General features: G+C 30.0%; 1 protein-coding gene across 2 annotated transcripts in view; it reads right to left on the reverse strand.

Annotated features, from left to right (window-relative positions):
• Positions 1-998: 998 nt before the first annotated feature.
• The window catches only part of LOC129218432 (recombining binding protein suppressor of hairless-like), a 110,218-nt gene continuing 86,252 nt past the window's right edge, over positions 999-24,964 (reverse strand). For both annotated transcript variants that reach the window (XM_054852690.1, XM_054852691.1), the window contains exons 9-15: positions 20,032-20,169; positions 17,881-17,993; positions 11,598-11,738; positions 11,314-11,469; positions 6,894-6,997; positions 3,366-3,447; positions 999-1,436 (exon numbers count right to left, since the gene is read on the reverse strand). In XM_054852690.1, coding sequence (XP_054708665.1) covers positions 1,224-1,436; positions 3,366-3,447; positions 6,894-6,997; positions 11,314-11,469; positions 11,598-11,738; positions 17,881-17,993; positions 20,032-20,169 — 947 coding nt within the window. In that variant the 3' untranslated portion in view covers positions 999-1,223. The remainder of the gene's footprint in view (positions 1,437-3,365; positions 3,448-6,893; positions 6,998-11,313; positions 11,470-11,597; positions 11,739-17,880; positions 17,994-20,031; positions 20,170-24,964) is intronic.

The following is a 24,964-nucleotide window of genomic DNA, read 5'->3' on the forward strand; positions in this document are numbered from 1 at the left end:
AGTCTTACACCTGCCCTTTCTTTTAGTAATTCCCAAGAATTTAAACTGCATTGTTTGATACATTGTTCTATCACAGCTAACTGCTTACCTCTTTCCGTTTTAACAAGAACTAAAAAATTTCTGTTGTTCTAAATCCTGCACATAATTTGTCATGGCAGTTCTGCAGAGATAAATAAGATACCAAATAAATAAATAAAATGAGAAAAGGTTTTAAATTGAGCATGGTTCAATTATTTTTTCCAGGTTGTGGTTTGTTGTGATAAATATGAAATTTAAATGGAACTTCATTCTTCATATTTTATTCATTTACAGAGGAACCTCGAATTTACCTATTCTGTTGGACCGGACCAGTGATATAAGACTTACCAAGCGGAAAAACAGAAAATCGGGGTGAGGTTAAAAATCTCAGCATATTGTTTACAAATTGGCACTTATCAAATTAATTAGTGTTTTCAGATACAATTTTATTTATAGCACTTTGTATACTATCAACTTTTTGTATTATTTGCTTCTTGGCTGTCATTCACAAATAAAAATTGTTTCAGTCCTTTGATGCATTGAATTGCTTAATTAGCTGCCAAGACATCCTCCAATTTTTTCTTCTTCCTTTTCAATATCTTTATCACTAACTTTGGAAGGGGGGGGGGGTTAAATCCAATATTGAAGGAACTCATGATGAGAAGAAACTATTCGTGCATCATCGACAGCTGGATCATTAGCAAAAAGAGAGTTAGCGGCTCTAGTCCTCATTGTCATGAAGGAAGATTGAATGATCCAAAGAAACCATTCACACACTGACAAAGGACATAAAGACAGAATTTAAAAAAGAGCCAGAGTAGCTTCAAACAGCTGTAAAACAAATTTATCTTTTAAAAAAAAGAAAAAGAAAAAAAGAAGAAACAGAGGAAAAAAAACCATCAGTGTGAGTCTTGCGGATGAAAAGGGATCTTGGTCTGTTTGTAGAAAAACATATTAAAGGATATTCAGAAAATATTAATGAAAAATGTGGAATATTTTAACATTATCAGTAGTGTTATTTTCAAAAACCAGCAGGAAATGACATCAGAAGCGGGATAACTTATACTCAGGGTTCTACTATATTTAAAGCTGTCATTTTTTGCAATGTGCTTATATTTACAAAACATTCAAAAAGCAGATTGGAAAAAATGATGTCATATACATGGCCTTAATATATTTTCCAGCACTGCATTAAAAATTCAAGATCATAGGTTATGATCATGGTAACTTTGAGGAGGCATCAAAACTGAACTTTGAGAATGACCCATGCTTTCAGTCATTTGATTATGTAATGTAGGAGGTCGTAAAACTTCTTCAATTTGTGGACAGTGGGGCCTTGGGCCAGGTTCTGGTGTATAAGTAAAAGTCAACCCAGTGGCATAAATAATGCCATCACTGCGAACTAATGAAACAGGAACCTGTAAAATCAAATTTGGTATTAGCTAAAACTGGTTTGTGTGAATATTATAATTATAATATAAAGATACAAAAAAATATAAATAAGAATCTGTAATATTTCTCTTAAAATAGATTAATGTAATTGCATTTTCATTCTATACCTCCCTCATAATAATAGATCACAGTCAAAGCTTCCCAAAAGGCTGACTCTCAAAACAATGATATTGGGAATAAACATGAATATCGTAATTCTTTTAAGAACATTCATTTGTGACAGGCATTCCCATCCATCAAATGATCTGGAGTAATAACAAGAAGTTCCCTCTAGAACAGGGTTTCTAGATAGGGGCCATGTTACCCCCTTGGGGACCAGAAAAAATGTTTGGGGGACACAGGAAAAAAAAATAGAGAAACCATGAACCATGTGAAGGGGACAATGGTTAAATTTTTTGAAACTAGTAAAAATCTTTGAGATTAGTAAAACATTCCCTTAATTTTGACCAAACCTATAATGCAGCAAAAATTTTAATAAAAATCTTGGGGCTTTCCTCTAAGAACAAGAAAAATGTCATGGCTAAAATTAAAAAAAAAAAAAAAATGCATAGATTGGAGGGTCTGATTCAACTAGTTATGAATCTGTCAAGTGCATAATTTTCCACGAAGCCTAGAGTGCAGAAGTCCTGTTGATACTCTCTCTGTGTCAGTGATCTTGTTTGACTTTTCCTGAGAAAACTGTCAGTAAAAGTGTGCAACACCCTACCTTCTCATCTTTTCGCTATTTATGAAAATATATAAATTAAAAGACAAAAATCCTTTTGTAAAATGTCATTTTACTGGATTCATTACCAGAAATGAATCTATTAGCAGGAAGATTTAATGGTTACAAAATTGATGCAGTTTGGGCAATATTAAACAAATCTAAGTTACTGAAAATTTATCGCTTTAAGTTCTTTTTCATTATGTTTGTGTAAAAATCGAATTTCTGAAGGGAAAAGAGTCAAAAATACTTGAATGATGGTATAAAAAAATACCTTCAATCAAACACTCTAGATTATTTGGTAGTTTGGCTTACGTTCATATTCCAAAACAAAAAAGGGACAAATTATCCCCTGAAGGAAAAACAGGTGTAATGGTTGGTTATGCAGTTAAATAGCAGAGGATACCGAATTTATTTCCCTTCTAGTGGTAAAGTAATTGAAACTCTTCATGTTAAATTTGATGAAAGCAACAGAAGCAAAACTGGACATAAAAAACTCTGTACCTTTAAAGAATGATAAAAGCATTAAAAATGTAAAAATAAAACTTAATGATTATAAATCAGATTTTTTTTGTAGTAAGTTACCGCCCTAAAGCCAGGGCTAAGGCAGAAATACTTCAAATACACCACCAGCTCAGTTATTTCACCCGAGGAATGGAGTTTCGTGCTTCTTAGCACTCATCAGCCCGGAATAGGAATCACATGAGCTGGAGGCGAAAAATCTCTTAAGGGAGCCAAGAGAGCCAAACAAACTGGTAGCTATTTCAGAATTAGCAAACCAGATTAGCGACCGCAGCAATGGTGCGGTTCAACTCAAAGATTGATGGCAAAGCTAAGGTATTTTGTAGTAAGTTACAGCCCTAAAGCCAGGGCTAAGTCAGAAAGACTTCAAATACACCACCAGCTCAGTTATTCCACCCGAGGACTGCAGTTTTGTGCTTCTTAGCACTCATCAGCCCGGAATAGGAATCACTTACGCTTTTTAAGGTTTTTTGTAGTAAGCGTAACTTGTAATGCCTGATCAGTTGGTTGATGCTTGACTTAAGTTTACTTATTGGCTCAGTCAGCTACTTTCATTTAAGAATGTATTAGAGATCAATAAATGGTTTTCAACTCGATTAGTATATTGCTCAACCACACTCTCATCACCAAATACTGCTGGAACTTTAACAACAATTGAAAAGAAAAATACCTGTGTTGGTTGTCGAACAAACTGCCAACCTTCTCGAAAGGCAGAAATATCAGGAACTACACATAAAATACTCTCTTGACACCTGGTAAATAAATTATAAAATAAATTATCAAAGTGCCTTTCTCATTTAAGTTGAAACATTTCAAATAAAAGTTACCATAAAATCTACATTAATATAGTCGATGCTCATTATAACAACCCCTGTAGTCCAAATAAAATTGGTCGCTATAATGGGACCAGGGTGGCGACAGGAACTGTGAAAAAAAATTCCCTGACTTTTCCCTGATTTCCCTGATTAAGTTCACCAAATTTCCCTGATTTACGTTACCAATGATAATGGTTTTCTTTCTTTGCTCTACTTGAAATCCATTGTATGTTTGTATAAAATACAGTATTTTAAATGTTTTAAGTTGTGTAAAGTTGTTGAACAAAAGATATATTTTAAAAAAGATGCTACTTTTTTAATAAAATGGTTAAAAAAAATAATAAAAAGACAATTTTTTTGGGAGGGGGGAAAAATCTACAAAACAGTATATTAAATTTTTATACATGGAAAGATTATAGAAAATTAAAAAAAAAAAAGATACTTTACTTTCAGAAACCACTTAGCATAAGAATTTTAAGAAACTATTAAAATTACTCTTAAAAACATATGTGCATTTATGATAGAACTAAAAAGTAATTGAAATTATTTTGAACTAAGTTTTCAAACAGTATAATAATTGTTGCAAGAATAACAAGTAATAGTGAAAGAATAGAAGTAATGTACTTATTCTTATATAACTAATTGACATATTTATGCAAAACAGATGAAACCATTTGACATCCATTCATAGGGAGCTTTTCTCTAATCAAGAACATAGATTTTAATGAATGAATACAGCATTTTAACAATGAAAAAATAAAGATTTTCAAATGATTTCAGTATGTAACGAAAAAAAAATCTTAGATTGCTTTTGTAACAAACAACTTTGAAAGGCAAGAAAAAGAAAAAAAAATCAATTAGTTAATTTCAAAATATATAAAAGAAAGAAGAATACAACTTGGTTATAAAATTAAAGAATTACTTAAGTCTGAAGAAAAGAAAACCTTTATAATCTGCGGTGACAACAAATAGTATAACGGCAAAAAACAAGGTTTTTTTAATTGAAAGTTCAATTTTAGCAATTAAATTAAAAATGCAAAGAAGTAATAACGTTTAAGCTTTCATAGTATTAATTTAAAAACCAAAGATTTCTTCTTGAAATCTTGATTACAGCACTTAATTACTTCGAGACAATGGAATAAAGACAAAGGAGCTAAACCATTAATGAAGGCTTCTTCTTTGCCTGTATGGTTGTTTATTTTACGTAGCATTGAAAGCGTAAAAGGAAATTTCAAGCTAGGTAAAATAAACAACCTAACAGACACAGAAGCAATTTTAGGAAGTTCATCCTGTGGTTAATAAGTAAGATTCAATACTTTGACGTTGAGGAAAAAAGCTGCACAAATATGCGGCAGTGCACAAATATCGCACCTCATTAATTTTATTTTTTCTTTTGAACAGATAATTGGAGGAAAATACGTAGGGAATTAGAGTACTTAATTTTGTAAAGCAAAAAAAAAAATTTTTTCTTTATAAAATCAATTTTCCCTGATTTTTTGTTATTTTTTCAAAATTCCCTGATATTTCCCTGATTTTTCCCTGATTAATAAAGTTCCCTGACTTTTCCCTGATCTGTCGCGACCCTGTGGGAGGTCGTTATAGTGAAAATGTACAAGATATTGCATGTTTCTTTTAGTTTTAGATAAAACTACAAATAATTGCAGGCATAAAATAAAAAATATTGCACATAAATTGCAAGTAAATTCAAAAGAATAATACTATTTTAATGTCAAATTATACTAATAATAACTGACAAAGTAGTTACATTTTTATTTAGAGATAATGGGTTGATTTTACTTTGTTAGACGTTTTTTTTTTTTAAATATTACGTTCTCTTCTTATTTAAAGCAGGAGGTCACCTTTTTTAGACTTTTTCTGAAAAAAAAAAAAAATTCATAATTTATATTGTTTGCGTACAGTTCTTGTCAATTTTGTGACCTTTTCATCTTCAAATAACATCTTTCGAAGAAAATATTTTACCTTCCTTTGATTTTTTTTAAAACATCCAAAAATTTAGTTTTTTTTTCTTTTTTAAATTGAATGTGAAGGTCTCGAGTCTTATGAATAACTTAAGTTTTTGGGTGCTTAAATTATTCTCTCACAAGTAGTTTTTAATATTTTGATATCCTCACATAAATAATTGCTGATGATCAAGTAACCGGCGTATTTCAACAATGAAATTCGCGCCACGGCATAATTTGATAATATGTTTTAGTACAGTTTAACACGCAGGGAAAGGCTTTATTGTGACAAGGCTGAACTCGAGCTGTAAATTAACTGTTTTACTGGTTTTACTAGCATTTCAGGAGAATGAAGAAACGAAAAAGCGGTCAACTATGAACGCTATCTACTGGAGTTTAGGGATAAGCCACTGGAGTTAGGGTTAAAATTTCAACTTTCAAAATATCACTGAACAGGCAATTGCTTCGTGGAAATGTAGAAGAAGAGAAGCAATTTTCACCTGTCATACCTTGACGGGCGAGTTTCTAGTTTATAAGATTTTCTGAGCTGTTTTCTTCTTATTTAATATGTATCACTATTTATTATAGTAATTTAAGTTTGAGAAACAATTGGCCAATAGCGCTTGTTAGCGATCCAGAAAACCTCGAAATTCAAATATCTGGGATAGCGATGGTCCCAATCTTTCCAGATAATTGGTTCTCTACTGTCCAACAAATTAACCGAAATAAATTTTATTGGTCTTAACACTCCAAAGATAAAAGGGCCTGTGTGGCTACTCTAGTCATGTGTTCAGTACAACTACAACAAAATTTATCAAACATACAACTTTACACCAAACATACTACAGACTTTTCATAATATAATCGAAATTTAGTGCTTATTTCAATCATTTATGGATAAACTTTACAAAAGTCTTAATATTGAACCTTATGCTCAGAATGACCAGATGAGTCTCATTGATGCCTAAGATATTTTGTAATAAAAATGAAGAATTACTTTATTTCTCATTAATATTGAAAGGGCCTCATAGTCTGATTTTCAGTATTTTAGTTTGCATGTGAACTTTCTTAAGCCAGTTTTAATTCCAAATGCTAAAGCTCCCTTGAGAAGATCAGGCGAACAATAGCAACTGCTCTTTGAAAGAGAAATAAATTTTACATTTTGAAATGAGAAAATGCCATAGTACACTACCATACACAGATTTTATTTAGTCACTATAAAAGATGGGTTTGGCAACAAAGCCTTGTTCATAAAGGAGCATACTAAGATGAAGCTACTGTATGTGATTCTTACTTTGATTGATAAAAATTCTTTGAGTAGTGCAAATAATATAGGATAACTTCATTTTGCATATGCCCATTCTAATATATATTTTATTATTTTTCAATTAATTAAAAAATTCATCAACAAAGAAAATGTACCTGTACATTGTTTCTGCTTCAACTTCCCCAAACCATACTCTTAAATTTGGAGTAAAACTTTCCCCTGAGAGTTCTAACATTGCGACATCACCTCCACCATTCAACTAAAAGTAAACAATCTAGAATTAATTTAGAATAAAAAAAGTGTATCTAAACTTATAACAGCATTAAAAGAAAATAATAAATAAAACATGCTACTACAGTTGGATTTTTTAAAATAGTAAAATTCAGATAGATATCCATAGCTGAAATGTGTGAAGCTAAAAATAAAAGCAATTAAGATGAAAAATGTTAATAGGGGAAAAAATACTCTCATTATTATCTCTTCCTGAAATACTTTATTTTTATTTTGAAAGTAAAAAATAATCAACTAATTTTACTATCAGACACAAACACAAAAATACAGAGGTAGGCCTATTTATTATATTTAAACAAACTTTTCTGTTTTTTTTTTTTTTTTTTTTTTAATGTTGTTACATAGTTTTATTATTTGAACACATTTTAAAGTTTACTTAAAATATGAATTAAACATATGGAACATAAAGTACCTTAAGATTGATACTATAAATATGTAAAAAAATTAATGAATTAATAACTCTGCTTTTTGCTGATATCATGACTTGGATGCAGTGTGGGATGCTTTCAATGCATGAACTTGAGTTACCTAGTATTATATATAAAATTGTTATTTTTTTCCAAAACTTACACTCACAAGAAGAAACTTGTAACTTGAAATTCTAATGAACCGTGACACTGACCTCTGTTACATTCAAAATAATTTTTAAAAAACAAAACAGAAAGTAAAGTATTGTCAGGATAAACTTCAAACTTTTAAATAAACTTTGAAATCGATAACTCAAAAAAAAAAAAAAAAAGTATCTCCCTGCACCTTTAATGCTTTCTCAATAAAATTTTATCTCTTTAACTCGAAGTATTTTTTCGTTTTTCTTTATAACTCAAATTTTATTTCCCATTCAATGAAAAAAATTTCAAATCCTCAAAACTCGATTTTCAAACTCCTATGCCTTTTACTTTGTTATCTTCCCCATTTACGCGCTCTTGAGAAGAAAAACGGGTCCTTGGGCTTTCTCTTTTGTTTGTGATTTTCAAAGTTGTGTTCACCACAGGTATGTGGGAGGGGAAACATGTTTCAGCTGCTGTTTCCTGTCAACAGTGGACAATATTCGAGTTTCTAGAATAAATGTTTCTCTCAACCGGAGTGACTAGTTCTCAGAACACAACCCTTTCTCGTTCTAGTGTACGTCTTCCTACTTTGCTTATTAGTGCTCTGAAGAAGCTAAGGCTTATTTTTCATCGAATTATGGCTACAAAACAAAAATGCAATACACTTTTTATTGCAGAGCAAAAAAAAGGTGATTGATGCGGATGAAAAAATAGAAAGAAAAAGATTGATATTGCGAAGGAGTTTGGTATTCCAAACAGCACACTGTCAACCATTCTCAAAAACAAAGAGACTATTTTTAAAAACTTTGATGATAATCAAGGGGATCGGAAAAGAATGAAGATTGAGGAATGTCCAGAAGTTGAAATATTCTTGATAAAATGGATAACTCAGTGTCGGACCCAGAACATTCCACTTGGTGAAAACATGTTGAAAGAACAGAAGAGGAAGATGAGGACATTGAAGAACTTATCAATCCAAAAAAGATCACCTTTAAAAAAGCAGAAAGTGCCATTCATGTCATGTGGCCGTTCATTGAATCAATACCTGATATTGACACAAAGACATTCAATGCTATATTTCCCATCTGGAAATGTAATTGACGTGGAAAGAAAAAAGAATACCTGTCAAACTCTTCTTGACAGTTATTTTCAATAAAGTATGTAATTGATTTTTTTGATGAGGTTAGCGAGAGTCGACTATATATATATATATATATATATATATATATATATATATATATATATATATATATATATTATGGCAGCTATTATGGAAAATAGACAAAATTTGAGTACTATCTCAAATGCTTAAGTTTAGCAAAAAAATCATGTATTTTCAATTACATCTTTTTTTAAAGCAATGATGCAGAATCTGACATTTGCAATAAAAGTACAGGTAAATATTATGCATTTTTTTATCATCAAAAATCAACAGTCAAAAATATTTATTACTAAAAGTAGAAATTACTGCAACATTTAGCTTGAATTTTCTATTAGCTATGGTTTTAACTGAAACTTAAATAAAAATTCATATTAAAATTTCTAATATCAAACACAAGTATTTTTGATGTAGAATTATGTAAATAAACAAATGAAAATGTTTCTTGCCTTTATGTTTTGTATTTCATATTTGTGCACAAGGTATATTGTAACATATTAACAAAAACATATGTGACCTTTTTTATGGGATTAAATGTTGTTAAATGTGTTACATAATTACAAGATCATTCTATTTTACTTAAAAAACTGACTTGTTTATCTAGCTTTGATTTCAATCAGTTATATGCAACTGTAAAATCGGAGATCATAGCATTAGGATTCAACAATTATGTTAAATGTAAAAAATTGTTGAGTCTACCTGATTACAGATACAAGTAAAAAAGCTATGGAAAATTGCCTTGCTTACTATTGTGTCAACAGTTAGAGATTAAAATCACTCCCAAGCAAGATGTTTTGATTTCTGCTGAAATTTCTTGTATCTTTTCCTTAAAAACATTCTAGGTGGGATTCTTGCCCACAAACATAATGACATACTTACACAGCACATTGTTAAATGCTGCTGAAATTATACTGATTAATATGACCTACACCCTAATGACCCAGTGCAGCACAAAATATTCATACACATAACTAAAAAAATAGGAATTAAATAATTATAGGTTTTGAGGTGTATGAAGATACTGCTATTAATATATATATATATATATATAAGGATTGGCTGTTTGATTTTTCAAAGGGATTTTTTTTTTGAAGCACTGAATTTTTTTCTTCAACTTATTTGATTTCACTCACAAAAAAAAAAAAAAAAATGATGTGAAATGGGCCACAGTTTTTTTCTCTTTTAATTTTCTTAGCAATAGACATGTGGATGAATACTTTCAATGTTATTTTAAATCAAATGCAAATTTGTTGAGTACTTAATCATGGGTGTAAAAACGAATTGCCGAAATCATTAAGCATGTTCAAGTTCTTCTACATCAGCAAATTTATATTTTATTTCATTTTAAAACATTTATTATATTTCAAAATATTTGTGCCATTTTAATAGAAAAAACAAGTAATTATTAAGAATTGGGACAAAATATAGGGAAGAAAAATCCTAAATTGCAAACCTTTAAAATCCAGGAATGCACAAAAGGTTGATAAAGTCAAATAGAGGTAGTGAAAATAAAGGAAACAAGTGAACTTTTTAAAGTTTCGAGTAAAACACACCCGCACTTCCCTAGACAGACTTCCAGTGAAAAATTTGGCTTTCTAGTAGTATCTCAAATTTTTGTCGCAAAACAGTTGGCAGTTTCTCATATCATTTGTATAAGTTATCACAAGTTTTCAAATTAGACACTTAACCCTTTTGTTCCTAGGTGCTTCATATCACTATTTCAGGGGTGGAAAATCAAAAAGTCATTTGTGTATCAGCGAAAATGCCAATTTTGTACCAGAATGACCAGTTTTGTATCAAGTAAACTCACCGTTTTGCAACAGAATATTTAATTTTGTACGTGATCACTAAAAACTTTAGCTAATGCAAAACATTTGCAGCAAAAATTACATAACATTTAAAACTTAATTTGGTAGCAGTATTTTCACGTTGCTTCCACAGCATTTGTTACAAACATTTAACATATTTTTATGTATAGCTTCATATCACACAGACAACAACTACAACATATAAATTTAAAATTGCCTTTAATATATTTATTACATTTTCAGCAAAAGAGAAAAAAAAATAAATAAAACATATTCATAAGCATTGTTTCTAATTATTGCAAAAAAAAGAGAGAGAAAGAGATGCTATGTAATAAAGGTGTGTGTGTTTTTTTTTACTTTTGTGTAAAAAATATTAACTTTTTTCGAAATTATTTAGCTGTTTAAACTTGAAAAGTAATGTTCTTGGGTGTAAAAACCATTTCTTTAACAGAAAGATATTTCAAAAAATTAAATTAAGTTAAAAAAATTGCTTGAACTAAAGTTTTATTTAGAAAAAACAAAAGTTTTTCTATCTCAGCATGTCATAAAACCAAATAGGTTAACAGAAGGTTTCAGATATTTGAATGCATCAACTTCAAACAATTTTTTAAAAACATATTGCCACATTTAAAATTCATATTTTGCTTATATTTTGTTTTTTCTTCAGTTAACCAAAAAAAAAAAGTTTATCACAGCATTTAAAATATTTTTCTGCAGGAGAAATGAAACTAATGCATAAAAAAAATACTTTCCATCAAACAAACCTTACATTTAAGCTATGGACTACTGGAACAGGAGTAACTGGTGCTCTCACAGGACCCATACCTTCATAAAATGTATATTCTGCCTTATCTGTACTAATAATTGTCCATGAAGCTCCATCATTTATCATTTCTTTGTTAGGTTCTTTAGGGCAAGGTGTAGCCTATAATTACAGCATACATGGTTAAATTTATATAAAAAATAGATGAGTGTAATGCAGATAAAAACTTAGAATGCATGCATTTAAAATTAAATAAATTTCAGAAAGGAGTTATGCCCAGGAATAACTACCTGAAACTGGATTATCCTCTCTTGGGACAAGCATAAGTACATCCGTTCTGTATCTTTCATATAAAAGGCACATTTATGTAGCTGGGAGACAGGATCATCGGCATCTAATAAAGCAGTTTGTTTGTCCACTTTTCTTATAATCTAATGAAGAATAACCATATATTTTTAATGCTTCAAACTTGGCAATAAAATGACAACTAAGATTTGCATAATAAATCACTTTGAACTTTTTACTCCACTCTTTACTCTTACTGGTGAAATAAATATAAGTAGTAGCTATTTTAGACCACTTAATATAGGGTAAAGTTACCCAGTATGACAGCATTTCCTAATGAAGGATATTTATGTTTTTTTAATACATGCACCTGACATCTACGGGGAATGATGGAACTAGTTGTGTAAAAATGGATTCCCTGAATTGCTACTAGAAACAGTGATCTGAGCTGCAGTTGTGGAGATTATAGGTGTTTGCTTGTTTTACAGTTCTCCAATTTTTGTACAATGCTACTGTAGTCAGGTTGCACTATTCTTGTATGTTGAAAATTGCAACTTTATAAGCTATTATTTTTCTTATAATATTGTCAAATCTTGTTTTCAAATTACTTTTGGGACTGTCTACAAAGTGTCCCCATAGTCTGAATGACACCTTAACCGGAAGAGTTTAAAAATTCATAATTATACAAAAAATGTATAGTAAAATTACAGATTTAACAACACAAGGTTTAGCTCGAATGTCATGTGTTTTTTCTATTATTTATTTTATTTCAAGTATGATTAATGCATGCAATTAAGAGTGAAAATCAGGTTGCAGAAGCATCCAACAATAAGGAACAATACTGAGAAAAATACAAAATGAGGGGCGAAGCAAATTTCTTTTTCTTTAGAAAAGGAAGAATAGAGAAGTGAAAAAGAAGATGTGTAAATGGTGCTGTGCCTGTACATTTGCAATGTCATCTTCAAAAAATCAGAGATCAATAGTGGGCTCCATGTCAAAAATGTCTGAAATAGGTTCATTATAGACTAAACTAGTAATTGAAAAAATAATTATTTGTTGGAAAAACAAATAATTAGTTAATGACATGCAAACAGTTGTTTTCTAGTATTTTTTGTGTCATCTTATAAAAGGAGACATTCCAGGCAAACAAAACATTTACTGAGTTTTCTTCATTACTAAAATCAGGGATAGAAGTGACATTTGCCAACAAAAATATAGGAAAATATAGGAATTTTCTGAAAAAAATATAGGAATTCGATGGAAAATATAGGAATTTTCTGCAAACAATATAGGAATTTTTCGAAAGATTATAGGAATATTTTGAAAAAAAAAGGATATACAGGAATTTCAATAACAAAGCTCGCCAGTATGACATTTTTTTTCAAAATGCAATACTACTATTCGATTAAAAACATGTAATTACACTACCTGACATAAGTGCAATACATACGCATAAATAAGTCTAAAAATACACACAAAATCAATTTTACAAACAGTAAACGAGCGTAAAACTGTAATTTGTACTAAACATATTAAGGCATACTTCTTTAAAAATAAAAAAAAATAGACCAAACTTTTTGTAGATGAACACAAATCTTTCTTAAAATAGTTGTGTCACTAATCTAAATTATAATGAAAGATTTTGCATGATCCAATACTGCGATGGGCAAGCTGTACAGTAGAATGAAATTCGTGAAGTTCTGCTCTAATTTATGTTATCACTTGACAATGCAGTAAAAGCCAAACTTAAAGTTTTATAAGTTGTTGAAACATGTGCTATGCTGAAATCAAAGTCACATGTCACAGTAATATCAGGGGTCAATCCAGGTTTCATTTTTTAAGTCCCCGTTATGCGAAAAAGCAAAATATTTTTTGTGAATTTTCTTTATTTTTGTGAAAAAGAAATTATTGTGAATTTCCTTTTCTTTTCTAGGAAAAAGTGTTCAGGTAAAAATTTAAATGTATGCAAATTAAAAATTTAAATGTATACTGTAATTTTTTTTCAGAAAAATCTCTGATATGATACTTTTTGACCATTTCCCCCCCCCCCCCTGAAAATCCTGACTTTTCAGCACCAAATTCGATCATAGTTGAAATCCACGATTTCCCATGACTTTGAAGGACACCCAGTAAAATATATATTTGATTAAGAAATATTTGGTCATTAAAGCAAAATAATCCAGACCTAAAAAACTTGGTGGCCACCACTGTCCCAAAGTTTTAAAGTACAAAAAGTGAGGGGGGGGGGTTAGTTTTTACTACTTTCATAAAAAAAATTAATAAATAGAACCTTGCACTTGTTTACAAAAACATGCATTTTGGAAAATTTAAGTTAAAATAGGTTTTTAAATTACTTCAAAATAAATAAATGAGAAGTCGTTTGGAAACTGCATTTTAGTAATCAAAACCGTTTCTTTAAGTTCATACCAAAGCCTCCAAATCAATGAGGATTGAATGCAATTGTGCAGATAAAATTTCACTTTTCTAGAAACTAATGCAGGGCTCCCAACACATTTCAGTTTTAGAAAAGGGTAAAAGAGGACCAATTTCAATCAAAAAGAGGACTAAAGAGGACCAGTTAGGATTAAAAAGAGGATCTTGAGAGGACCATTCATTTAAACACAAGGAAGCATCAAACGGCAAATTAGCTGCCTGCTGCTAAATCCATGAAAATAATTTGTTAATTAACCATAATACTGATTTTTAATGATACAATTCCTTTATCACCTTCTGCACAACTGATCTTTTTATCCATTGAATAATATTATTTACACAAACATTTGGATGGGAGGGGGGGGGGGGAGGCACTTAGCGCAGCACTTAAGGCAGCCTCCATAGAACTAAATGGGCGTAATGATACATTTTGAATTGAATCAGGGATGCTGGTAGTCTCACTGAAGGATAGATGAAGCTGTGCTTCATCTTTCTATATTTTAAAATTTATTTTGTGTTTTTCTGTATTGTAATGCTTCTTTAATAGCATTTATATCCCTTCTCCACCGATATGAATCCATCACACACCAAACAGATCTACTGTATTGAAAGTTTCCCTAAAAATGTCTGAAATTCTCAATCACAAAGAGAAGCAGATCACATGAGGCATAGTTTTGCAATTTTTATATTCAAAGTATATTTTCAAGAATCATAAAGCTTACATTAAAAAAAAATAATCCATGATTGCAGGGCCATGAGTGCTTTGAACTTTTATGGGGGGGGGAACAAATTCCCCCTTTAGCAGGCATCATGCCGCCTGCCTTGTCTAGTGGTCAGAGAAGTCTGACTGCGATAGGAAGGTCCGGGTTCGAATCCCGGCTCGGGCATGGACGTACTTTCTCTCTCTTGTCCTTGTCCCCTATAAACGGGTCCTTATGGCATGTGTGTACTGTAGAAGTCGGACTTCACACCAAATTACTCTACAGTTGGGAAAAGTGAAGCAGTGCACCTCAAACTGCGAGCCTACTTGGCACACAACAACAACAGCAGCAGGCATCATGACAATGAAATGATGTACAAATTCAACTTCATATAATTACATAATTCAACTTTGTTTCATATACAGACGCTACTTTAAAATGTTATGTGCTCAATTGTTTAAATTTAATACCCCTCCCCCTCCCACACAAAAAAAACAGTAATAACCGAAAATAAGCTAATGTTAATCAAAATTATGTTTGGAAAACTAAATAAGCTTGAATTAAACAACACAAAAAATATTAATTTTTTAGTTATTTAAGTAAAAATTTAATCGAGTTAATCTGACGTAGCATGTCAAAATAACTTCTAATTGCCATAAATATAAAAATATTTATAAGATGCAAAACGATTGAAAGCTCAGAGAAGCAAATTTTCACGAACCAAGTTCAATGTTGGCAATGCTTCCCATAAAATAAATTTATTTATTTTCTACTAAATTAAACCTAAACATGCTAATCTAAGTTGGAATATGGGAAAATAACATTCGATTGGGCAAAATATTTTAATATTTACATGATTCAAAAAGATTGAAATTTCAAACATTAAAAGCAATTTTCCGCGAAGTCCGAGTAAGTTCAATGTTACCATGGTTTCCAAAATAATTCCTACGTTAATTATTGAAATTAAATGAAAAATAAGCTAATCTAAAGTAGTATATGTCAAAATAACTTCCAATTGTCAAAAACATTTAAATGTTTACAAGATGCAAAAGGATTGAAATTATTTTCCGCGAAGTCCGAATAAGCTCAATGTTGTTATTGCTTTCAAAATATTTCCTTCGTTAATTATTGAAATTAAACGAAAAATAAGCTAAACTAAGGTAGCATATGTCAAAATAACTTCCAATTGTGGAAAACATCAAAATATTTACAAGATGCAAAAGGATTGAAATTTCCAACGCGAGAAGCATTTTTCCGCGAAATCCGATTAAGTTCAATGTTGCCATGGCTTCCAAAAGAATTCCTTCGTTAATTATTGAAATTAAACGAAAAATAAGCTAATCTATAGTAGCATATGTCAAAATAACTTCCAATTGTCAAAAACATCAAAATGTTTACAAGGTGCAAAAGGATTGAAACTATTTTCCGCGAATTCCGAATAAGCTCAATGTTGTTATGGTTTTCAAAATATTTCCTTCGTTAATTATTGAAATTAAACGAAAAATAAGCTAAACTAAGGTAGCATATGTCAAAATAACTTCCAATTGTGGAAAACATCAAAATATTTACAAGATGCAAAAGGATTGAAATTTCCAACGCGAGAAGCATTTTTCCGCGAAATCCGAGTAAGTTCAATGTTGCCATGGCTTCCAAAATAATTCCTTCATTAATTATTGAAATTAAACGAAAAATAAGCTAATCTATAAAAACATATGTCAAAATAACTTCCAATTGTCAAAACATCAAAATGTTCACAAGATGCAAAAGGATTGAAATTTCAAACGCGAGATGCAATTTTCCGCGAAGTCGGAATAAGCTCAATGTTATTGTTATGGTTTCCAAAATATTTCCTTGGGTTAACTATTGAAATTAAACGAAATATCAGCCAATCTATAGAAACATACGTCAAAATAACTTCAAATTGCCAAAAACATCAAAATGTTCACAAGATGCAAAAGGATTGAAATTTCAAACGCGAGATGCAATTTTCAGCGAAGTCCGAATAAGCTCAATGTTATTGTTATGGTTTCCAAAATATTTCCTTCGTTAATTATTAAAATCAAACGAAAAATAAGCTAAACTAAAGTAGCATATACTAAAATAACTTCTAATTGTGGAAAACATCAACATATTTACAAGATGCAAAAGGATTGAAATTTCAAAAGCGAGAAGCATTTTTCCGCGTCCGAGCCGAGTAAGTTCAATGTTGCCATGGTTTCCAAAATAATTCCTTCATTAATTATTTAAATTAAACGAAAAATAAGCTAAGCTAAGGTAAGCACATGTCAAAATCACTTTGGATTGTAAAAAAAATCAAAATATTAACAAGATGCAAAAGGATTGAAACCTCAAACACGAAAGCAATTTTTCGCGATAAATCATATCGAATATATATGTTCAGAAAATTGCACTAATGAAATATTTTTAAAAGAATTACAAGCACAATCCAAACAATAAATAAATTCAAGCAATAAAGAAACTTTTTATACTTTTTCAAGGTTTTCAAACACTAGAAAATGTGTGTGTGTGACCTTTCCCCCCCCCCCCCCCCCAAGAACTTTTCAAGGTTTTTCATGGGCGTACGAACTTTGTTTAACACGCGCTGCGGCGGCGTGCTTGGGAGAACAGTAACTTTTAACGAAATGAAAAACTTTTAAAATCTGATATTTAAGCAAAAACAATATAAAAGCGAACTAATCAGACCATAATGTCTAAAGTCTAAAGCGGACTTTACCATAAAACACGGACTTTGGCGGGAAAAGCGAACCATTTGGGAGCCCTGCACAGTAGGAAAGATAAAATGGCGGCTGCACGTGGATCGCGGAAAAGGCGGTAGCCAAAAGTCGAGGGGAAAAGTAAAAAAAAAAAGGAATCGGAAACTGAAAATATAGGAAAATATAGGAATTATAGGAACTTTTTCAGAAATATAGGAAAATATAGGAATATAGGAACGCTGCGATGCCTGTAAAATTCTTGTTTTAAGCTTTTAAACTGAAATGGACCAACTACCAGAATACTGAACTTCATTTTAATTTCAATAACCTTCCCCCTCCCCCTTAATTGTGTTAGTTGTACGTCCCAAAAACAAAAGATACTCCACATGTTAGGTGCTGATAGCCTACATTTTACCTTACATATCAGCATAAATACTAACCAATCTTGGCAAAGCCATTCCAGTCACAGAACAAACAAGTTTTACAGTTGATCCGTAATGTATGTATCCATCTCTTACAGTAAATTCTTCAGACTCTGATTCATTATCATCCACTGAAATATTTAAAAATAATAATGAACAAAATAAAAAAGAAATTGATGATAAATAATAAATTTTGCTACAACTCATTGTACAGATACAATGCATGAAGAATGCATTGATTTGCATTGAGAATTCATGAATTTGCCTCTTGTAAATGAACCTTCTTACAGTCTAACCTTATCAACAGAAAATTTTAAAAGCTTTAAGTCACCCTTTCAATATCTTGCGATAAAGAAGTTTTTTTCAAAATAATAACGTAAAAAATAATATAATTAGTCACTTTAGAGATTTGAAGATTACTGTTTTAAATGCGTTTACACAGTCTGATAAGTAAATTCCTACATGTCTAGTATAAGGGGATACTTTCCATTCTTGCTTTAAAAAAAAAAAAAATTAAGTTTGTAACAGTGCTGTAAAATTGTTTTTTATACTTTTGCAATTTACTCCTATTATTAATTTCAATTTCTTTTTTGATGATACAAGACTTTTTACTTTCAAAATTTATTTTCTCGACATTGAATTATCAACACAAAAAGTTGATATTATAGCACCCTGTTTCATAAATAATTTATTTAGTTTTATTCCTCTATTTCTATGACAACTAAACGGGTCCAGCAAAAAACAGCTTTTGAAAAAAATTAAATAAAGAATCTTAAAAACTAAGATGCTTCTATTTTTATAACTTAATTTGTTAATAACTGTTCGATTACAAACAATTTTACTCTATCATTTTTTATTCAAATGACACTATTATACCTCAAGATTGTACTTTTGTCTTAATTAATTTTTCCATAGCATTTAAACTTGTAAGTGAAGAAGTCACTTTCGCTACCAGTTCCATGTATATATCTATGTGTAGCATGGAAAGTTAGTTCTGTTTATTAATTCTGGTTCTTTTATGCGCATCCTTTTCCGGCATGATGGTCACAAAAAGTGAAAAGTTTCAAAAAGAAGTCTCTTTAAAATCACAAAAATGTCTGTAAATGTAGTATTTTGGACACTTTAGAAATCATAAATGGCAACACTACAAAAATGGAATTTTCTGCTGGCTCAATTTCCTTTTCAAACCTCCTAAATTATTTAAACTAAAAATTGGTGATTTTTGTAAGATTGTAAAATTTTAAATTTGTGCTAAAACAGTTAATTATTTTCCTTTCTTTTCCAAGAGGTGTCTAATCAAATTTTTGTAAAAGATTCAAATTCATTTTTAAATACTTTTTGTTTGTAACAACACTTTTTATTTCTAAACCTTCTGTTATTTTTCAAAATCCTCTATAATATGCTGATGAAATCCCATAATGTGCAAATAAAATGTTTACTTTCTGTATAAAAAATTTAAAACTTTATAACAATGTTAAAAATGCACAAATAGCAATAAGATTAACAATGTTTTTGTCAGGTGACTTTTTATCCAGAAGCTCTTTTTAACATTGTAAAAAATATTTGTGGTTATTTTGAAACATATTGTTGCAATTTTTATTACTATTGTGCATTTTGAAAGTTTTGTGTTTTTAACATACTCTATACACAGATTATCAAATTAAATTTGTTGCATGTATGTGTGTGTGAGTACCACACAATTACATACGTATAAACACCTACAACTCTATAATACATACTATTGCAATAAAATGTTGGAACAGAAAAATACAATAATAATGTAAAATCAAATAATTAACGTAACATATTTAGCACCAAGTTGTTCTCAGTTTGAGTTGAATGCATTGACTTTATTAATCACAGGAATCCATTATATGTCTTTTAATACCACCATACGTGAACAGACATAGAGTAACAAATTAGTGCTCTTGATATGTTACTTCGACATCAGATGTGTCTTTAAGCATGTGTGAGAGTTCTGATTAAAAATTTATGAAAACTTTAAAGATCTGTTGATCATGTTAAAATTGTAAGTATATTATCAAAAGGAATTTATGGACACCGTAAAAGAATGGCTGGTTTTGCCCACAATATTTTTGTTTAAAGTAAACAACTAATAAAACAAATAATTTATTTGTAGAAAAAATCTAATTCACTAGCTGCACTTACATAGGTGAATTGTAAAAGCACCCCACTGAGTAGAGCTTGCATGAAAATTTCCATTTTCAACATGAAGATACCTGGTGCTGACTGTCTGAGACCGCAAACGATTAAAAAGAGCAACTTTTGTACCTGAAGCTATGCACACTGAAAGATAATTACACAAATAAGATAATATATATATATATATATATATATATATATATCAAAATAACAAAATCGAGTATTTACTAATCTCCATTACTACTATTACAGTTATGATCAAATAAGTAATTCATTTTTAAAATAAAGATGTCAGAATAGACAATTACTGAGTCTGAAATCAATAAAAAAATATTATTTAGTGAATTCACAGAAGAAGTAGCATGTTTTTTAATGAAACATGCATCATTAAAAATTACTTGCTACATATGTTGTTTGTATTAAGAGTCAATTATAAAAATAATTTTAAGATTAGATACCATTTTTTTCCTTTTTATTATTTTAATGAGGAAAATGTTGATTTCTTTCTTTCTCTCACTCTCTCTCTATATATATATACATAACAGGAGCCCCCCCCCCAAAAAAAAAAAGAAAGATGATGTTCCAAGTTGAACACCCTCTCATATTTTTCCTTTTAGGTCAAAACAATTGCAAAAAAAGTTTCATTTAATTTTAAAAACAGCAACTGGTGCCGACTTGCACCTGAAAGTTGTGTACTAGGCTGAATGGATTTTTTTTTTTTTTTTTTTGGAAGTTTAGAATTTCATGTTGATAAAACGTTGCTCCTATAGCCCACATGTATCACAAAAATATTTACCCAAATTTAAAAAAATATTTAGGTGTCCAGCAGGACGCCTAAAATTTGTAAAATTTGTAATTTTCTTCCAAAATTGATTTTTTTAAATAAATTTTCATAAAAGTGTGAGATATATTTTAAGAAGAAAAATATCAACAGTAAACTTGGTGATTAGCGCTAAATAGAAATTTTTGCTCTCTTGCAACTTTTTTAGTCTCCCACATAGTACTATGTAATTTCTCAAAGCTAAATGGAAAAAATCCATTTTTTGAAGAAAATCATGAATTTTATGCTTCTTGATGGACACCTAAATATTTTTTTATTTGGATAAATATTTTTGAGGTACATGTGAGGTTATAGGAGCAACGTTTTATCAAAATGAAATTTCGAACTCCCCCCCCCCCCAAAAAAAAATCTATATTATTTGGCCTAGTATACAGGGCTGGTTTACACTTTTTGGTGCAAGTCGGTATGGGACAACTTTTTTTTTACAATTGTTTTGATCTAAAAGGAAAGATATTAGAGGATGGACTTGAAACATCGACTTTCTTTTTTTTGGGACACCCTAATATATATATATATATATATATATATATATATATATATATATATATATATATATATATATATATATATATATATATATATATTAATGATTTATGTAGCAAATTTAATAAAATTTCATTTTTGTCTTAAATTAAATTGTCATTATGTAGATGTGTAGTAAAAACATAGGTTGACATGGCTTTCTTTTCCTTCTGTATGCATGAATATTTAAATTTTTCCAACATTTTTTACAAAATACTTCTTACAAATGCTTTTAAAAGGTATTGCTACTCTTTCATTTACTGAAATAATTTATCGGGAAGGTATAATGCTTATATGTGTGAAATATTTTATCAGATCAACGTTTGAAATAAAGCAGGTACTAAGAAAACTAGATATTCTGGTAAAATATATTTGTGCTGTTCTACAGAGTTTAGAATTGAGGGAGCATAGTGATATAAAATACCCGGGTATTTATTTTTTGGGGTAAATACCGAAATTGGGTATTTACCTGGGTATTTATTTCAAAAGTTTATATTCAATTAAAATATTTTTCTGTATGTATTCCACAATGTATATATATAACCAACCATATACAAAACAATAAATTTTTGCCCAAAAATTGTATTTTGATCACATTATATTCAAAGAATTATTGTGTGAAACAACTTAGCAATCTAATATGATATTCACATTAAATGTGCTGGATATGCCTAATCAATGTTGATAGCCAAATTTCAGATATAAAAAGCCATTCTACAAAAGTAAAAAGCTTAACTGGTTACAAAAAAAAGCAAACATCAATTTTTTAAAGTCCTAGTCTTTTATAACCCAGTAATATATCCCTGCATGACATCAAAATGTGAAGAAATGTCGCTCAATTTGTTATTACTATTTCAGGGGTCTGGCCAGAGGATATTTGGGTCCGTTAACGGACCCTTCACAAAAATCCGATCAACCAAAACGGACCTTTCACAAAATCCCTATCAAACAAAACGGACCTTTCACAAAATCCCTATCAAACAAAACGGACCTTTCACAAAATCCCTATCAAACAAAACAGACCCTTCACAAAATTCTGATAAACAAGATCGGATCTTTCACAAATTGTTTTCTGAAGGAGCAAATCTGAAAGCAAAGTAACGCACCTTTCTTAATGTCAAATTAGAGGGATCAGCTTATACAAAATCTGCTAATTTTGCAAAGAAAAAAAAAATCAGCACCTGCAAGCGATAAATTGCTACTGCCAAATAAATATAATGCTTGTTGTTTGCTTCTTGGAAAGAAATTAACAGCTGGAAATAAGTTTGGTTTCAAATAATTTTGTTTTATCACAGCTAATTAGCAGCGGTGTTGTTGTAAACTTTTCTGAAAAGGCGTTTGGTAAGCACTTTTCTCCCCCACTGATGATTTAATAAACAATAATAATATATATCAGCGAAATGAACTTAGAACTGCAAAGGGATAGTAAGGGTGGGGGAAAAAATGTGATCGCTTCAGATAGGGTTACTAACTTTAAAATTATCACCATTTAGCATCTGGCGTTAAACCTTTATAATGACTTGATTAGAAAATATTCTCATCATTTTACCAGCTTGTCAATATTTGCGTTTCTATGGTGCGGTGCGATGTTCAACTGTTATTTTGGGAGAAAATTATATGGGTTTGATTTTTCGATGCTAACAAGGATGATTAACTTTAAATAAACTGTTTTACTTGCCTTTTTTTTCTTTAGATGTCTACATTTTTAAAAATACAATCTTTTAACATCCGATATAAGAATCATATTTTGTTCATTTTTCAAGCTAACTTCGTTTTATTAGGATGCAAATAAATGAAAAGTCTATTTTTGTTAGAACACGCACTTCAAGTTTTTAAAGCAAAATTCCATTTTCTTTTATGACTCAAAAATTAAAATGCTGAATTTAATTTTATTTTTGCTTTAGCTGTGTCCACAGATATTAATGATATGTTTATCATAGGACTCTAAAATGCAATTTAAAAATAATTTTATCAAAAATATTTCTTTTACAAGCCGTTTTTATACCTTTGATGCCTTCACTTTGAGAATTGCGATCTCTTTGCATCCGCTATGGGATTCCGATTTTTTGAATTTTTGATGTTTAGTACGCTTTGTTAAGAAGTAAACAAATAAAATCTATTTTTATTTTTGTTAAAATCACGGAATTTATAAGTTTTAAACAAAATTCTCTACAATTTTAAGAGTGTCCTGGGTCAAAAAGTTAAATGCTGAACCCCCTCGTCTGAATTTTATTTATTATTATTTTTTTTGTTACAATTATTTTAAATGCTGTACAGAAATATTTTTAGTATAATTTAACATAATGTAGAATGGTAGATAAATATTGCTACTTGAGTTAGCGATGCCGCCCCCCCCCCCCCCCGCTAAATACTAGAAAAACAACCCAAAATGATATTCTCAACATAGAAGAGGAAAACTCTCTACTTTAAGTTTAAACGATGTAGTTTGTACCTGCTCTAAATTCTAAAATTTCGATTTAAAAAAATTTTTTTTTTTTTTTTTTTTTGCGAAATTATTTTATTTTTCACAAAAATAATTCACTTTTCACAAAATTATTTTATTTTTCACAAAAAAAGGACCCTGTGAAAAATCCTGGACAGACCCCTGTATTTATTTACTTGTATCTTTTGCAGAAATTTCCTCCAAACTTAGTTCAAGTGTTCAGGCATATTCTGCAGATAACATAGTCCTTAGTTGGCTTATTTCATTTTGATATTTTGACTTTCTCTTTTTATTGTACTTCAAGCATATGTATTGAGTATGAGAAAAAGAGAGACGTTACAGCTGTTTTACAATGTCTTAATTTAAAGAATAACAATTTAATACTAAAAATAAATGCAGTACAACATAAATGTTAGCATAAAAATACTTGATCATTCCTTTTTCAGTAAAATGTGTTTGAAGATGTTTTACGGTTTATGTTTTTTAAAAAGAAAATCATCACCTTTTGATACCACCTAAATTTTTTTTGGCAAAATGGGCAGTTATTAGGGGATTTACCCTGCCTTCGGATAAATACCCAAAAAATATTTACCTTCCTACCCAACATTACTAATTGCGTGTATTAAAAATAGTTTGAATAAATGTTCATCATGAAGTACCGAGGAGCAAATGCAAATGAGCAAGGCAACAAAAAGCAATGTGAAAACTGTTTCTATATTTGCCACGTTATCACTTAAACAGCAATAAAATAAATAAATAACATTGTAGTCTTAATAACTTCTTAGTTTCACATCACTAAGGGAGCATGGCCCTGCCACTAGGAGGGTTTATATGTAGATCATTCTCATGAAAGCATCATTTTGAGCTTATCAAGTTCCGAAAAATTAAAGAGGGTGAAATTAGATGAAGCTTTTTACACAGATAGATATATGTCAGGGCTTAATTTTAAAAAAATATAGATCCTGAAAAATAAAAATATTTTTTGAATATGCCTTATCTTAAGAATCATTTCCTCACTGGTGAGGGAATGATGAATTCATTAAAATTTGATTCTAGTAATTACACCTAACTGATATATTTGAGTTTATTTTTATAAATATTCTCAAGTGAGGAAGCAGCTTATGATCATTCAG

Source organism: Uloborus diversus, chromosome 3 (assembly GCF_026930045.1).
Source record: "Uloborus diversus isolate 005 chromosome 3, Udiv.v.3.1, whole genome shotgun sequence".
In the NCBI taxonomy this organism is placed as follows: domain Eukaryota; kingdom Metazoa; phylum Arthropoda; class Arachnida; order Araneae; family Uloboridae; genus Uloborus; species Uloborus diversus.